This window comes from Colletotrichum fructicola (assembly GCF_000319635.2).
Source record: "Colletotrichum fructicola Nara gc5 chromosome Unknown KSG_Nara_v1_contig02, whole genome shotgun sequence".
In the NCBI taxonomy this organism is placed as follows: Eukaryota; Fungi; Ascomycota; class Sordariomycetes; order Glomerellales; family Glomerellaceae; genus Colletotrichum; species Colletotrichum fructicola.
In genome coordinates this window covers 4,502,901-4,519,844 of record NW_027094052.1, presented here as the reverse complement: position 1 = coordinate 4,519,844, position 16,944 = coordinate 4,502,901, and the positions used below count along the sequence as shown (strand labels likewise).

At 56.2% G+C, this 16,944-nt stretch overlaps 5 protein-coding genes across 5 annotated transcripts; 3 read left to right on the top strand and 2 right to left on the bottom strand.

Moving 5' to 3' along the window:
- Positions 1–76: 76 nt before the first annotated feature.
- On the bottom strand, positions 77–1,104 carry CGGC5_v004008 (Uncharacterized protein; the record flags this gene model as incomplete). Its single annotated transcript, XM_032033189.1, has 3 exons — positions 77–308; positions 367–868; positions 969–1,104. The coding sequence occupies 3 exons, from the start codon at positions 1,102–1,104 to the stop codon at positions 77–79; spliced, it is 870 nt and encodes a 289-aa protein (XP_031887671.1).
- Positions 1,105–2,423: 1,319 nt separating this feature from the next.
- On the top strand, positions 2,424–5,693 carry CGGC5_v004007 (Tuberous sclerosis 1 protein-like protein; the record flags this gene model as incomplete). Its single annotated transcript, XM_032033190.1, has 4 exons — positions 2,424–2,437; positions 2,590–3,133; positions 3,190–5,518; positions 5,590–5,693. 4 exons carry the CDS (start codon positions 2,424–2,426, stop codon positions 5,691–5,693), a joined length of 2,991 nt encoding a protein of 996 aa, XP_031887670.1.
- Positions 5,694–7,117: 1,424 nt separating this feature from the next.
- BEA3-2 (ABC transporter BEA3) lies at positions 7,118–11,155 on the top strand (the record flags this gene model as incomplete). The annotated part of the gene is made up of 4 exons (XM_032033191.1): positions 7,118–7,969; positions 8,027–8,779; positions 8,838–11,075; positions 11,129–11,155. The coding sequence occupies 4 exons, from the start codon at positions 7,118–7,120 to the stop codon at positions 11,153–11,155; spliced, it is 3,870 nt and encodes a 1,289-aa protein (XP_031887673.1).
- Positions 11,156–11,378: 223 nt separating this feature from the next.
- On the bottom strand, positions 11,379–13,313 carry CGGC5_v004005 (putative transcriptional regulatory protein; the record flags this gene model as incomplete). The annotated part of the gene is made up of 1 exon (XM_032033192.1): positions 11,379–13,313. The coding sequence occupies one exon, from the start codon at positions 13,311–13,313 to the stop codon at positions 11,379–11,381; it is 1,935 nt and encodes a 644-aa protein (XP_031887672.1).
- Positions 13,314–15,330: 2,017 nt separating this feature from the next.
- eglC-2 (putative glucan endo-1,3-beta-glucosidase eglC) lies at positions 15,331–16,674 on the top strand (the record flags this gene model as incomplete). Its single annotated transcript, XM_032033194.1, has 1 exon — positions 15,331–16,674. One exon carries the CDS (start codon positions 15,331–15,333, stop codon positions 16,672–16,674), a length of 1,344 nt encoding a protein of 447 aa, XP_031887475.1.
- Between the last annotated feature and the right edge of the window lie 270 nt (positions 16,675–16,944).

Below are 16,944 nucleotides of genomic sequence, written 5' to 3'. Positions count from 1 at the left end.
CCTTCTTACAGATTTTCATGAATCGTGAATGAACTTTTACCATCCATCCTTGTAATTCATGGGTATCATAATTCATTTAGACGTCGAGTCCGTCGACGACGACGCCCTTGTTCCAGGTCCAATGCAAGTAACGAGCAGCCTCCTCGGCCGACTCGTCGGAGACGAGAGCGCTGACAAGATACAGGGCCGCATCCACGCCAGCGCTGACTCCAGCAGCCGTGATGACACGGAGACCACCGAGGCGCATCGCGGCGCGGCGAGTGATGGACTCGCGGCGGCCGGAGCTCTTGAAGGACATGCTGCCCTTTCTGCTGTGTCGTTAGCCACGTTTAGTCAATTGGGTTTGGTATTAGCAAGCTGACGTACCTGGCGTTGGAGGGTCGGCGGCCGGCGTCGGATGTGCGACGGACATACGGGTTCTCGTCCTCGTCGCCGAGGTCGAATCGGAGGTTGTTGACGACGTATCGGGCATCCTCGATGACGTCGGTTCTCTCGGTCAGGTTGCGGGTGGCAGCCTCGCTGCAGAGGATTTCAAGGGTGGTGATGTAGTCTGAGTGGGTGGTGGCGGAGAGGCCGGCGAGGATGCCCTGCTTGGCAAGGAGGAGAGAGCCGGTGCAGACGGAGAGAAGGGTGCGCTCGTGGGTGGGGTCCTTCTTCTGCAGCTCGGAGAAGGCAGTGATGAGGGGGAGAGGTTCGGCGTTAGCCTTGATGATCTTGTCGCTATCGCCGCCGACGATGACGAGAACGTCAAAGTCGCTGAGGCGCTCGTAGGCCTCCTTGAAGGGGATCTGGGTGCCAATGGTGACGCCCGAGTCGGAGACGACCTTGGGCTCAGCAGCGGCGACGGTAACCTCGAAGGCCTTGGAGTCTGCGGGGTAGGGCGGCTGGTCAGCTGGGCTGCGTCCGCATTCACGTTGGTGTCATTGGGGTGGGGGGAAAGGGAGAACAGGGTAGATTTGGGGACTCACTCTTGTCCTTCTTGTCGTGGAGGGCATTGGCGAGGACCTCCAATGGGCCGGCCATGTCGAGAAGGTCAAAGTTGGGTTGCAGGGCGAACAAGACCTCAATGGGCTCGTCCGCCACTGCAGAGCTCTTGGATGCCATCTTGCCGACTGTTTGTATGGATTGGGTTTGAGGGGGAAAGGGGTATGGTGAAGCTTGAGCTTGCTAGTGGACTGATATGAAGCAATTGGAACTGTGAAGAGGTCACAGAGAAGGTTGTCGCGGGGAATTGGTGAGGCAGCTGTTGGATGAGTAGCTTGGTTGATGATGATGATGATGAAGAAGGAGAGAAGGAGGAGAAGAAGGACAGCTCAGAGCTATTTGGCTTAAAAGAGGGAGGGGAAAGCAAGCAATAAGGGTCGAGTCATCTGGACCAAGCAAAAGGAGGGGTTGCACCACCAGCCGATCTCTGGTCCAAGGTACGGACGGGACGGTACATGGCTCTTTGCTGCTGGGAGCAGTATACGGTTACGTACCTTACCTCTCCTCCCAGGAAAGGGAATCCGTGTTATTCGCAGCTGGCCGGCAAAGTGACCTGAGCTGAGGGGGTTTGCTCTACAAGCACGCATATGGCACTACGCCGCGCTGGCTGTGGACGACTGATCAGGTGCGTTTCTGGACAAGACCACAACCCACAACAGCTTCAAGTGGTCCAATGGCCCCACTGTCGCCCGTACGTTTTTCTGGGGTCGGGTGCATCGGTGCAGTGTGGCCCACGCACCGGCGCATGGCGCACTCGCGGTACAGACGCGGATTGCGGGGTTTTAGCCCCGTGAGGTCACTGGTGGGGTCTCGGTACCTGCCTGCAGCGTGATCCGGCCACCGAGATCCAAGTATCCCCACCTGCCGCGCTTCATCCAGGATCCGCGTCACTGTGCCAGGGCCATCTCTGCTCATCCCAGATGCGCATTCTGCACTGTACAGAGCTCCCCCTAAAACATGCAGGACCCGCTAGAGCAGTCTTAGGCGAGGCCACTCAACGCGCATGGCAGTCATTTCCATCGGGTCCCCTCACTGTGTGGATTGTGGCCCGTCGCACGCCGCCGCAGGTCACCCACCACCCAAACTCGTCCGTGGCGTACCTAGGATGGCAACAGGCAGGCAGGCGGGCGGGCAGGGCAGGGCAGCGGTGGAGGGGAGTCGTGCTTTTCGTCGGGGCTTTCCTAGCGTCCAATTATCCAATCTTTCCCCCCTTCCACTGTCTCCTTCCACTGTTTCCACGCCCATTCCATTCCCGTACCGGCCTTGCACAACTGTGAGGGTCCCTGGCAAAGCTTGTACCTTGCATCAGCAGATTTCATTGCCTGACGGTTGCATGATATCGACCTCAACACCCGCCCTCGCGGTCCGCCGAAGCCTTGCTTTTCCCCCTTGACCGATAAAAACATCGCAAGGCTCCATGAAGAGTCACAAATAGCAATATGGCGTCGTCAGCGTGAGTGGCCAGATCTTCTTCCCATCTATCGTCGCTTCCGCATCTCGTATCCAGATCCTGTGTCATGCGGTGCGCGATATTCGCTTCAGGACCCTTCCAGCTCCCACAACTCTGCCATGGTGCCCACGATCGGCTAACAAGACCTTGTTTAGGTCACTCAAGGACCTGTCCAAAGCTCTGACATCTTTCCTGTCAGCCTCGCCGTCTCTGCCTTTCTCCGACGACATCACACAGGTCATCGAAGCGTACCTGAACAAGCACGAAGAGTATAGCGACTCGAGCTCCGACAGACTGCAAGATGATTTGCTTGGTCTATACGAGAAGCATGTCAAGGGCACGCCATCCAAGTATGCTGTCTTCATCCACATCTTCCGCCTTTTGGTCCCGGTGCTCCGCACACCGGCCCGCCTCTTCAAGTGGTGGGATATCTTGAATGACCCGGTCTTGGAGAACTTCACCCGGGAAAAGGGCTTGATGGAGGAGTCGCATAACGCCACCCTCGAGGTTTTGATGCTGGGCCATGTCGATAACGACGATTCGACCGCCGAACCTACCGTAAACCCTTTCGCGCAAAGACTGTTGTCCTCGTGGAAGGACAAATACTACAAGACGCAGTCGGGGAATGACTTGACTGGGGAATCGAGCGAGCGCGCAATACGCCAGGCTCTTCTCACGTATGGAAAAAAAAGGCCCAAGGTAAGCGATGCACCGCGCATGCCGCCATACCATCCAGTGTCTAATGCGACGCCCAGGACTTTCTCTTCACCCTCGACAAGTCGTTTGTTCGCAGCGAGTGCCGAGCCCGCGTTGCCAAACTCTTGTGCGAGTTCGTCCAGAGCCAACCGCCGCATCTACATCAAATCTTGCAAACGCCCTTGTTCGGCAACTTGCTACGATGTTTGCAACAAGACACCTCGACAACCGTCATTTCAGTGGCAATCACCGCTTTGATCATGATATTGCCACATATGCCAAGTTCGCTGGTGCCACATCTTCCAAACCTGTTCAACATTTATGCACGGTTGCTTTTCTGGGATAGTGAGAGGATCGGGGTGATTGAAGCTACATCAGACGAAGGCGAGCAGAAGGCTTCAAGCTCGGGATGGGAGACCTGCCATTTCTCCCCCGAAACCGACGACATCGATGTTCCTCATCTCGCTAATTATTTCACCATTCTCTACGGCTTGTATCCCATCAACTTCATGGATTACATCAGGAAACCGCAGCGATATCTTCGACATGCAAACGCAGCAAACCCCGACGAGGTGGAAGTTCAGCCGACCGAAATACGTCACAAGTCCGAGCGCTTTCGCCAAAGCCATCTGTTGCATCCCAACTTTTACACTCTCACCATTGAATCTGAAAAGACAGACTTTGGCCGTTGGATGACCAGCGAGCCGGCCGAGGTTGTGGCGGAGTGTATGGCGTTGCGCTTTTCTGCGGACACTTTCGCTGTTGTCAACCCTGACGTCGCTCAGGCCGCCGAGGGTGAGGGCTCGCTTCTCAGTGACGAGTCAGATCGTGACGGGCTGGGGCCTGCTTTGTTGAGCGATGCTGCGCCGGGGGCTGGTGCCGAGAGTTGGAGGACCATCCGAACGCCAGAGGAAGCTTCTCGGGCGAGTAGTCGCGTTCATTCGACTGCTCAGCGTCAAAGTTCGCTGTCAAGCCAACCGTCCAACCGAAACTCACTGGAGGCACCCAGGACCGATGTGCCCGGTGACAGTCCAACGTTGCCGCCGCAACTCAACCCGTCTTCCTCGCACACGCATCTACAAGATATGATTCACTCAAATAAGGTGATCAAGTCTGGACTTCATCAGTCTCTGGCCAATGACAGTGTTCCCTCACTGGCCCTCAGCCACCAGGACTCTGCAGGCGAGAAGTCATCCACACAACTGCCTCCGCCGCCCGCAATCTCCGCGCCGTCCTCCGCAGCTGACGGGCAAACCCAAATTGCGTTCTTGCAGCGGCAGCTTCTCCTTCTACAAAACGATTTGAACTTTGAGAGATATCTCAAGCAGCAGCATATGGCGCATATAGGCGAGCTACGACGGAGACAGGTCCAGGAAGCAGCGAGCGAGGCTGAAACCCAGAACCTCATCTTGAACAATCGTACTTTGCGCAAACGTCTGGAAGACTCGAAGAAGGCTGAGATGCAAATCAGAAAGGAGTCCGAAAAGAGTCGAACGCTGGCCAAGAAGTGGGAGTCTGACCTGTCTGCAAAGTTACGAACCTTGCGCGAGGAGTCTCGGAAGACGAAGTTGGAAATTCAGTCCTTGCAGCAAGAGTTGCACGCCGCGCGAGAGGAGTGTGAGAAGCTCAAGAAGCTGGTCTGCGATGCAGAAGTCAAGGAACTCAACTCGAAGCAAAACATGCAATCCATCGAAATAAATGCCGCCGACATCGATCGGTTGAGGGCAGAGGTAGAGCGACTCTTGATCTCGGAGAGAAATCTCCAGGCCAAGGAGACGGAGAGGCAAGAAGCTCTAGCTTCTGCATCCCAGGCAGAGAACAAGGCCACGATGCTGGATTTGAAACTGCAAGCTCGCGAGGAAGAGTTGCAGAAAACGAAGAAGCTATTTCAGACGCAGATCGGGGTTTTGAATGCAAAGCTTCTGGAGGCACATGAAGGACTGCACAACAGAAGGACAGCAGAGACCAAGGCTGCCGTGGAGAGTGCTTTGGCTGCAAGCCGGGCAAAGCAAGCTGAGCTGCAAAAACAGTATACGACCCTGATGCGGAAGTACACGGTCTTGCAGTCTCAAGTTGAAGAAGGCAGATTCGCGGTTGGGTCGTCAAACTCTCACACGCGGCCCGACTTGCCCTTCCGCATGGACGTGGACGGGGCGGACTCGACTCATTCGACCAGTCCCGTGACGATGAGAGCTAGCCGTTCTGGACTCCACCGAGTCTTGTCAGATAACTTTCTGCCGTCGTCGTACAGCAACACGCCGCCTATCATGACCAACCCGTCAACCCCGGTACCCGCGGGTGCATCGCTCGCGCCGGCACCATCCAGTCCACTAGAGGCGGACGAAGCTGCCAGCCCGAGCACGACTGACCCACGATACTTTGGCAGAGGTGAGTCTGGAGGATCCCGGCTTCGGTTCCGAGACGGGTTCTGGAGGATCAACTAATGACAGCAACGTCAGGTGGCGTTCAGAATCGGCGCAAAGATGAGAAGGGCAAGGGCAAGGACGATGGCGATAAGAAGAAGAAGTCGGGAGTCATACGTGGCATCCGCGGATATGTGTAAATGAAACGGGATGTGGAATGGCCAAGAGATACCCAGTGCCTTTCGTTGGTTCGAAATAAGGCATGTTATGATGATCTGTACGTACTAGTATTCAAGGCAACACAATGAGAGCTCCGAAGCAAATTCAAGTTGGGAGCACCAAACGTTGACCAGCAGGAGTTCGCCTCATCTTGCGGGGCCCACGTGTGAGTTGCAGCTGCGGCTCACAGCGGGTATCACATTCGCCTACACGAAGAGGTCCAACCCCTCGAAACCCCCCAGCACAGAGGCATCTGCCCCTCGCCGCGAGACCTCGCTCGGGACGGCACCGGTCAACTCTTGTCCTCTGCTGCAAGAAGGGTTTTTCCGGCGGCGATCAGATCAACCACGCAGCCCGTTCTCCAGGTTGTTGCGAACGGAGCGCAAACAAGCCTCCCCAACAGGATTTGGTTCACACAACATCGGCCCTGACTCACTGGCCGCCGTCTCCAGAACACCACCACCACCGCCGACGGCGACAGCTTCTCATCGTTTTTTACCTGGCGGATGGAGCAATGAGAAAGAGAACTCCACTACGGAAGTCGGCCTGCAGGAGAACACTTTACATGATGCCAAGGCTGCATTACGGTCCTGCAACTTTACATCCATGAATAACGTCCACATGTGGACTGTCATTGAAGTATGAACCACCAGGTACTTTTGTTCCCATAGGAATTGCCCGCCTAGAGTAGGTCATCCGCGGAAGAGGCGCCCTTAATGGGAGCAAGGTTGAGACAAGGTAAGCCGAGTGCTAATTGGTCGAAATACTCCGAGCCTCAATTTACGAGTGTACGAACGCACGGGTCGTGTCTTTCCAAAAGCGGTAATCCAGCGGCCCATGCAGCAGCGACCTCTTACACGAGATCTTTCGCCCTGGCAAGATTGGATCTGCTGGTGGTGCCTGTCATATTGCCCAAAACATGTGTCTTCCAGAATCGTTCCGTCCTCGGATGCTATTTGAATGGCAAGTTTGCCAACTTGCGGTCCTTCTTTGTTTTTCTACCAAATCGAGCCTTTTGAATTCGAATCCCGCTCTATTCTTGAAACTCTCTTGAAGCCAAACTTGGCTCTGTTCTTCAGAGGCAACGGGCCACAAAACGGTCCCATATCGATCTCGCTCACCAAAACCAAACCCCTTGACGGTCAAAACGGCCAGGCATGAACGACGTCGAGATCAGACCTCTGCAGCTTTGATCCGCCGCAACATCAAAGGACCAGACCAAGCACCGAGAAGTTTACCTCTGTACTCCATAAGTAAGTTTCGACTTCCGTCCTTCCCCGCGTCATTGGGAGGAAATATTGTCGTGGGGGTTTGCGTCTCGCTGATGGTTGGAATTTCTGGAATCTCAGAACTTCTCAACTTCCACGACTCACACACAACTTGAACGCCACCAAGGGAAAAAAGAATGGCGAAGAAAAATCAAACAGACGAGAAATCACCCCCCGCCGGGAAGGGGGACGCTGGGCCCGTGGAACGAAAACCCGCATTCGCAGATTACATCCGAGTATTCACCTACGCCTCAAGATGGGATTTCATAGTATACGTTATCGCGGCCGTTGCCTCCCTCGGCGCCGGCGTCACCCTCCCGCTCATGAACATCCTCTTTGGCCAGCTCGTCGGGCAGTTTACAGAGTTCTTCCAGCCTAACTCGACTCTCACCACCTCCGACTTCGAGCACCTCCTGAACCGCCAAGCGCTGCTCATCATGGCCCTCTTCCTGGGTCGCTGGCTGCTCAACTCAATCAACAAGTTCTGCTTCCGCATGATTGGCATCCGGCTTTCGTCGGCGGTGCGCCTGCACTACGTCCAGTCGCTCTTTGCGCAGTCGATCCACACCATCGACTCGATGGCGCCCGGGGCGCCTGCGACGGCCATCACGACGACCTCGACCACGCTGCAGATCGGCATCTCGGAGCGCCTGGGGACGTTTCTGCAGTTTACCGGGACTATCTTGACGGCTTTGATCATCGCTTTCATCTGGAGTTGGGATCTGACCCTGGTTACGTCCTCGTTGCTGCTGTACATCACGCTAATTCTCGCAATCGTGTTGCCGAGGGTGGTCAAGGGGCAGACGGAGACGCTGGTGGCAGATATGCAGGGCACTGCTGTCGCCAGCGAGGCTCTTGGAGGGATCCGACTGGTCATGGCCTGCGGCGCGCAGAAGCGTGTCATTGAAACGTACGACGGGTGGGTGCGGAAGGCGAAGGAGCGGGCTCAGAAGACGGCGCCCATTGTGGCTGCTCAGTTTGGGTTAATCGTAAGTCCACGACGATGTGATCTCTCTCACTCCCTTTGCACAGCTGACTCGGTGTAGTTCTTTGGCATGTTCGGTGCTTACGGCCTGGCATTCTGGTACGGCACGCAGCGCTTCATTGCCGGGGCGTTGAACAACGCCGGCGTCGTCTTCGTCGTGCTGATGTCAGTCATGATGATCCTCACCTCGATGGAGCGCATCTCGACGCCGCTGATGGCCGTCAGCAAGGCCATGGTCGCAGCTTGCGAGCTCTTCACCGTGATCGACGCGCCGCTGCCGCCGTCCGGAAATCTCAAGCCCGAAATCGACTCGCACGACATCATCTTTGAGGACGTGGTGTTCGGGTATCCCACCAGGCCCGGCATCACCGTCCTGAACGAGCTGAACTTCCGCATTCATCCGGGTGAAAACATTGCACTTGTCGGGCCGTCGGGCTCTGGCAAGAGCACGATTGTCGGACTTCTCGAGCGGTGGTACTCTTTGCGGGAGCAGCCTGCTGTGCCCAAGGTAAACCTCATGCCCCAAGCCGCGGGCAAGGCGGCTGGTGAGAAGGTACCTGAGGTCACGCGACCCTCTGGGCGCATCCGTGTCGGCGGCGTCGATTTGGAGGATTGCGACCTCCAGTGGTGGAGGTCACAGGTCGGTCTGGTTCAACAGGAGCCCTTCCTCTTCAACGATACCATCTTCGGCAACGTCGCAAACGGACTTATCGGGACCGGTTTGGAGAACGAGAGCGAGGAGCGCAGGAGGCAGCTTGTCCAGGATGCTTGCGAGGAGGCATACGCCCACGAGTTTATTTGCAGACTCCCCGACGTAAGTACACCCCTTTTTCTTCAACATCCTTCGCGTGTTGCTGACATCTTTTGAAAAGGGATATGACACAAAGGTCGGCGATGGCGGCGCCAAGCTCTCGGGAGGCCAAAAGCAAAGACTCGCTATCGCGAGGAGCATCATCAAGCAGCCGCGCATCATCATTCTCGACGAGGCAACGAGCGCAATCGACGCAAAGTCCGAAAAGGTCGTTCAGGCCGCACTCGACAGGGTTACCAAGGGCCGCACGACAATCACCATTGCCCACCGCCTCTCAACAATCCAAAAGGCGGACCACATTGTCGTGCTGCAGCAGGGCCAAGCCGTCGAGCAAGGCACGCACCAGAGCCTCATGGCCAACAAGTACGGCGTCTACCGCGGGCTGGTAAACGCCCAGGCTCTGAACCTGTCTGATCCCAATGACGAGAAGGCGAACCCCAAGCTTGTGGAGTTTGATGACGCCTCGACGGAGAAAACGTACGCCAACTCGAGCAAGCACGGTGGTCCCCCAAGCATCCTCAGCGACCGAGAGGTCGTCAAACGCAAGCCGCGAGGTATCATCTGGAGCTTCGGCAAGCTCATGTGGATCCAGCGCGACAAGTGGCCTTCATATCTCGGCATCACGATCTCCGCGATGGCGGTCGCATCGGGGACGCCTATCCAGGCCTGGCTCTTTGCCAAGGTGATCAACGTCTTCCTCCTCCCCAGCGACGAGTTGAAGAAGGAAGCCAACTTCTGGGGCCTCATGTGGATGGTCCTCGCCATATGCATCGGCATCGCGTGGGCCTGCGAGGGCTGGATCGGGCTGCACACGCAGTACTTCATCAGCGCCGTGTACAAGAAGCAGTACCTGACCGACATGCTGCACCAGAATGTCAGTTTCTTCGACGATGACGAGAACTCCCACGGGGCTCTGAGCTCGAGGGTCGGCGGCGATGCGAAGCAGCTCGAGGAGCTCCTCGGACTGAACCTCGCCCTCCTGCTGTCGGGTCTCTTCACCGTCGCCGGAGCCGTGCTCATCGCGCTCCTCTACTCGCCCAAGCTTGGCCTCATAGCGATGTTCGTCTGCTTGCCTGTCATGCTGGGCACTGGTCTCTGGAAGTACAGGCAGGAAGTGCAGTTTGACCAAATGAACTCGACAGTGTTCATGGAAAGCTCGCAGTTCGCCACGGAGGCCATCGGGGCCATCCGCACCGTCTCTGCCCTCACAATGGAACCGTCAATCAAAGAGCGGTATGAGAAGCTTCTGAACCAACACATCGACGCAGCAAAGCGCAAAGCACAGTGGACCTCCGTGTTGTACGGGTTCGCAGACAGCGCAGGCATGGGATGCCAGGCCCTCGTGTTCTGGTACGGCGGCAGGCTCCTGGCCAAGGGCGAGTACACCATGGAGGCCTTCTTTATCTGCCTCATGGCCATCATCCAAGGCGCCGAGTCGGCGAGTCAAGCCCTGTCGGTGGCGCCCAGCGCCGCGCAGGCCGCCGCCGCGGCGGACCGCATTCTCGACGTCCAGGAGTCGGCCGTCGGCGGCAACTCGGGCATCCGCCACGGCGACGAGATCTCCAAGTCGCAAGGCGGTGTGCGCATCGAGCTGCGCGACGTGCACTTCAAGTACCCCACGCGCGACGTCGTCGTCTTCGACGGCCTGAACCTGACCATCGAAAAGGGGCAGTACGCGGCCTTCGTCGGGCCGTCCGGGTGCGGCAAAACGACCATCATCTCCCTCCTGGAGCGCTTCTACGACGTCGAGCCCAACCGCGGCGAGGTCCTCTGCAACGGCATCAACGTCAACCACATGAACGTCTACAACTACCGCCGCAACCTCTCCCTCGTGCCGCAGGAGCCCATCATGTTCCGCGGCACGATCCGCGACAACGTCCTCTTCGGAATCTCCGAGCCGGCCCTCATCTCGGAGCAGCGCATCCACGACGCCTGCCGCGAGGCCTTCATCCATGACTTCATCGCCTCCCTGCCCGAGGGCTACGACACCCAGGTCGGGCAGAAGGGCGTCTCCATGTCCGGCGGCCAGAAGCAGCGCATCGCCATCGCCCGCGCCCTGATACGCGATCCCAAGCTGCTCCTGCTGGACGAGGCGACGTCGGCGCTGGACTCAGAGTCGGAGAAGATCGTCCAGGCCGCTTTTGAGAGGGCGCGCCAGGGGCGGACAATGGTCGCTGTTGCGCACCGGCTGTCGACGATCCAGACCGCGGATGTCATCTTCGTCTTCAGCGAAGGCTGCGTGGTGGAAAAGGGAACCCACAAGGAGCTGCTTCGGAAGAAGGGCGTGTACTGGGAGATGGTAAGCAATTCATCATTCGTTTTCGTGGTTCTTGACTAACAGACATTTTACAGTGCCAGAGTCAGGCTTTGGATCAGTAGGCTTCGGAAATCAAAAAATTGTGCATTGGCATAGCGCGCGATTTGGGTTGGCTGTTTTGGGATCTCGAGTTGTATAGACCGTCTGGGCAAACCCTTTACTTCCCAGGCTGACTTGTTTCTTTTTCTTACTTTATTTGGGTATCAATGTAATTGTCTCCATGTCGTATACTCCTTCTCTTCAAAGCACATTCGTCAAAACGTTGTATCTTAAACCGCCTGAATTCTAAACGTCGGTGCCTTGGCCGCTCCTCTTTCCAAATTTTGCACGCTCGGCACCGAATACTTCGGCCATAAGCAGGCCGCCACGCCCATGCACCGGTTGCCTTGTCCATACTATGTCTTCGTCTTTCCCTCGGACCACGGCAGCCTCCTGCACTAACGTCCACGTCCCAAGCAAACCGTCTTTCTCGAGATAGCGGAGCAGGACACGGTCTCCGCCCTCTTCGAAGAGGAACTCGCGACGCCAAAACCGTCGCCACTGTTCTTCAGGCGTGCCTTCGGAGGCATTCATGCATTCGATCGTGCGGTTTCGCGCTGCAATGGCGTACAGAGCTCGTGTTTTCCACAAGCCATCTTGACCAGGGTAATCTTTCAGCATCTCCACGGCCTCATCGCGCGCCAGCGGATCGCGACAGAAGAAGGACAGAACCATCAAGTGCCATGTGATGTTGCACTGAAGAGAGACTTGATGGGCCGGGTTTTTCTCGACGTCTCGTTTGGCTGCGCGGAGAGCGATGGAAGCAACAGATAGATATTCTCGGAAGAGGGGTGTTCGTGCCTTCACCAAGTCAATGTTCACATACATTGGAGGGTTGTCAAACGTGTAGACGCCCAAGTGCTGTAGACGCAGATGAATTGCTCTTAAGTAGAGGGGTGAGTCGGCATCGTGCGACATGATGATCTTGTTGAAAAGGGGCTGGAATCCGGCGTCAAGTGCTTCCATGGTCTTGTTTGACTTCTTGGAGAACTCCACAATACGGGGATTTTGTAGGAGATTGACATGGAACCCATAAATGACCTCTTCGTCGTGTGAGTGAATTACGTCCGAGTTGTACAAGTATTCCACCATGATGGGGATCATTGCCGTTTGTGCACGCTGAACTGCATTCCAGCTGTCTTCAAAGTCGTCGAGGCTTTTGAAGACCGTGGGTATATCGTCGATGTCGACGTCCGAGCTGGGCACTTGACTCAATAGAATCATGAAAGATTCCATCGTATGGTTCCTACTCCTTAAGACCTTAGTTAGGTTTGGAAGGGGAGGCCCCTGTCCCACTCTGTCGCGCAACACCGTACGGGCTTGTTTTGCAAGGTGGTTGAAAACGTCGGCGATGGCAGCCAGGAGAGGCTTGGGGTTGGGGGCCAGCTTCCTGATATGATGTTCTGCATTCTCGTCTGTGACGAGAGACAGCATAAGACAAAGACCGTGATTAACGTGATCCAGGGCGGCTTTTCTGTTATCCCTAAGCGTCTCGAACAAGAGCAAAAGAACAGACAAGATGATGGCATCTTGAAGAGATGCTTGGCGGCTCTGCTCCTTGATGGAATGGCAGTAGTGAGCGACAGCATTGAAGTAATGCTCGTCGCTCTCATTGGTTGACATCTCGGGCACGGATATTGTGCGAAGGCTCCGTTGGGCTGATTGGCGATGCCACACGCTGAGTGCACCGATGGCCATGGCGGCAGATCGAAGGGTACTGCTGTTGCGTGCAAGCTGAGGGAGAGTTACTTCCCACAAGCTGCTGCTGGCGGCTGCATTGGTCCAGGGTGCTTTGGCCAGGTTAACGAATTCTTCAAAGTAGCGCATGCTCGATGTGTCGGTGAAGTCGAGAGCATCAGGGTCCAATTTCAACTGGATCCTCGGGTGTGCGGCATGGCGGACGGCTTGCCTGGAATCCCAGACGACCTGGCCGGGTTTTGCAGCGGCATTCTTTCTCGATTCGAGGGCGTAGCCTTCGCAGTATCCCCGATTCTGGAGGCAATTGCTGCAGTGAGGCTTGCCCTCATCGCATTTTACGTGGCGCTTCTTGCAAGTGATGCATCCGGTTCGCACCTTTCGTGTACTTGTTCGAGAGTGCTTCGGTTTACTGGCTTGAGGTGTATTGGTGAACGGGACGGCGTTTTCGGGATACGTGGAAAGCTGGATGTTCAAGTCCGCCATTGCTGCCCATCATTTGTCAATCATTGCACAAATGGCAGATGAGGTCAAGATGATGAGCAGGTACAAAAGGCAGCCTGGTGAGATGGCACAGAGAAGCTGCCTGGCAGGTGTCGTTGGACTCAATTGGGTCCACTTTTCTTCGAACCATGAGTGGTGCAAACGTGAGCGAAGTTGGCGCACCCTACGAGTCACACCGAAGGCCGGATAATCTCAGTATCCTTAGTCCGGCCGTGCCTCATCCATGGATGTGGCTTTCCGCCAGGGCTGAGGTGGGTGACGAGTGCATTACGTGATCCTAATTTCGTCGTGTTTTTTCTGATGCCTCTCAAATTGACATTAGTGGGAAGAATTGGCCATGAAATGACGTGCGATTTCTCGACCCCATCGACTGCGAGAATTGGGTAGAGCGAGGAAAAATCATAACAGCGGTTTGGAGGCTCCGAGCTGAGAGGGCCACTGCAGACGGGGAATGTGGTCCCCTGAGACCCTTAACCCTTGCATACCTGGGGAAGCGAGCGCTTGGTACCTGCAGCTGTCACATCTCCGCTGTTGCTTTTTCCCAGTCTTCCTCGCAGTCACCCAGCTTCCGTCATTGGCGATTGATCTGCCTGGCTTCGGTCTGGCTTTTCCCCTGCAGTAGACTCTTCCACAGAGCGGCAGTCGTGCCCAACCAACTCAACATGTCGAACGCCACTTGGTTTCGCCAACTTAGGACGTCAAGCAACCACGCGTTGTTGGGAGTTACGTGAGTCTAGGTGGTCTCGCTAGGCGGGTGGCAGACGGCACCGGAAGCCGTCGGGAAACCTACCTTACCCTACCAGTGCCTACATGCCACATACCTTAGGGCAGAGCAGAAAGTGTTATTCCTCGGGCACTGACGCCAGATGACTGCAGATGGCAGACTCAGATTCGCGTTCTTACAAGACAGGCCTTCACTGACCAAAATATCGACAGAAACTTTCCCAAATTGAATGATAGACAGACATGTCGCGCATTCCGACGAGGTGTTATTATGGTCTCTCGCAACATTGGGATTGCTTGAAAATACGGGGGAGGGGGCGATTCGACCGGGCTTACCATCACGGGCTGGCCGTACAGGGACACAGGGGTGAGCTTAGTGCACATGGCTGCTAAAAATGGGCAAGCCAGCGCGTGCCCGGGGACTCTTGACGGCCCAAGATGGGCGCCGGCTCGCCGGTAAAATGGGATGGCAGCCGTGATTGGGCCTTTGTTTTGAGCCGTCCTGCCCCGATTTGGTTGCCCTGCACACTCCGTGACCTCATCGCCTCGTCGCTTCAGGGGCAGTCCTGCAGAAGAAACCTAAAGATGTGCTTTGGATACGGGGCACACCTTGTTCCTGCGTCTTAAGCGTTCAATGCTGGACAGCGATGCTGCATCTCGGCGAGGGAGGGGGAGGGGAAGGGGTGTTGGGAAGTGTCAGTTCAACTCGGGGCATGTGGAACCACCCAGCTAACCTCACTTGCCTTTTCCAGACTCTTCCGCCCTCCAGGTGTCATCCCACTTACGCAACTCTCTCGTCTGGATTGGTCCTTCTTGTTGGGAGGGTGTGGGATAACAAACCGAGAACCGACATAGTACTTGGAGGAGAAGGGGAGTTCTGCTGCCATGTGCAAGGCACAGGGAAGTCGGCCCAAAGACCATCGAGCTTGTTTATGTGATCTGATCAAGCATTTGCCTTCTTGGTCAAAAACCCTCCTAGCCCTCATGTTTTCCCAATCCTTTCCTCTCTTCCGATTCCCTTGCTTCACCTACTCTCTTTTGCATCTCCTCACAATCGTTATCCTCATTGTGCCTCCGGGTCTCTGAACCAACACACCCACATCGTCTCTCGTTCGCCGGCCTTGACCTACGTATTAATACCTAGTTGCTATTCCTCCAGAGCACCCGGCTCCTACGGCATCTACAAGTCGACCTCTTCCATTTTCTCGTGTACTTGCCTCTCCCTCAAAAATCCAGCAGCACCTAACTCTCTACTACTCAACGCGCAACCGACATAATGCGTACCTCCAGCTTGGCTGCGGTCCTCTACGCCGCAACGGCCAGTGCCTTCCAGGGCTTCAACTATGGCTCTACCTTCACAGACGGCAGCGCAAAGACACAGGCCGACTTCGAGGCCGAATTCAAGGCTGCTGCTAGTCTCGAGGGCACCAACGGTGCTTTCACCTCAGCCCGTCTCTACACAATGGTCCAAGGCGGAAGCACCAACGACCCTATTGCAGCCATTCCCGCCGCCATCTCCACAAAGACCAGTCTGCTACTCGGTCTCTGGGCTTCTGCCGGTGACGCAGCTTTTGCAAACGAGCTCGAGGCCCTGAAGAAGACGGTGTCGCAGTACGGCAGTCAGCTCAACGGTCTGGTTGCCGGCATCTCCATTGGAAGTGAGGATCTCTACCGCCATTCACCAACCGGCATTGCCAATGGCGAATACGCTGGTGCCGAGCCCAACACGCTCGTGGGATACTTTGATCAAGTCCGGGAAATCCTCAAGGGTTCGCCCCTGAGCAGCGCCCCTCTGGGCCACGTCGACACATGGACTGCCTGGGTTAATGGCAGCAACAAGGCAGTCATCGATGCTTGCGACTGGATTGGCATGGACGCCTACCCCTACTTCGAGGACACCAAGCCCAACGCCATCTCTGACAGTAAGCAGCGATGGGCCGAGGCTCTGAGCGCGACCCAGGGTGCCGTTGGCGGCAAGCCTGTTTGGATTGCCGAAACTGGTTGGCCTGTCAGCGGTAAGACCGTCGGTTCTGCTGTCCCTTCCCTCGAGAACGCGAAGACTTTCTGGGACGAGGTTGGCTGCCCCATGTTTGGAAAGACAAATGTCTGGTGGTACACTTTCCAGGACTCTTCTCCCACTACTCCCAACCCCAGCTTCGGTGTCATTGGCTCAACCCTGACCAACAAGCCTTTGTACGACCTGTCTTGTGACAACACCACCTCCAGCTCTTCTACCGCTGCTGGCACTCCGACGGCTACCGCCACTGCCACGGGTACTGACTCCGGTTCTGATTATGGTGGAGCTACGACGTTGTCGACTGCTGTGCCCTCCGGTGGCTCCGGCTCCGGTGGAAGCGGCGGTGCGTCGCCGTCTGCCACTCCCGGCTCTGGCTCCGGCTCCGGCTCCGGTTCTGGCTCCGGCTCCGGCTCCGGTTCTGGCTCTGGTTCTGGCTCAGGATCTGGTTCGGGCTCGGGCTCAGGCTCCGGCGGTAATGCCACCGTGAGCGTGCCCACGTCTGCTCCTTCTTCGACTACCACTACCGTTCCTGTGAGCAGCGCTGCCGCTACTACCTTCAGCATCGCTGTACTGGCTGGCATGCTCGCCTTCGCAATGTTCTAAGTGCCGCTAGAGAGCGACTTTGCACCTCTCTTTACCACATTTGGCTTTATACCCTTCTGATGGTCCCCGACATGGTCAGCGTACATAATTCCATGGGACAGGGGAAATGAATACACGGCCTTAATTACGTTATTGCAACCCACTAGATTCTGCACTGTAGTGTACGGCGGTTGAGTAAAAGCAGAGTTATTAGTTGGATCGAGTCTACCACACTCCTTCGGGCCGAAAGCAGCACAATCGGAAATTGTTATGAGACTATCATCAGATATA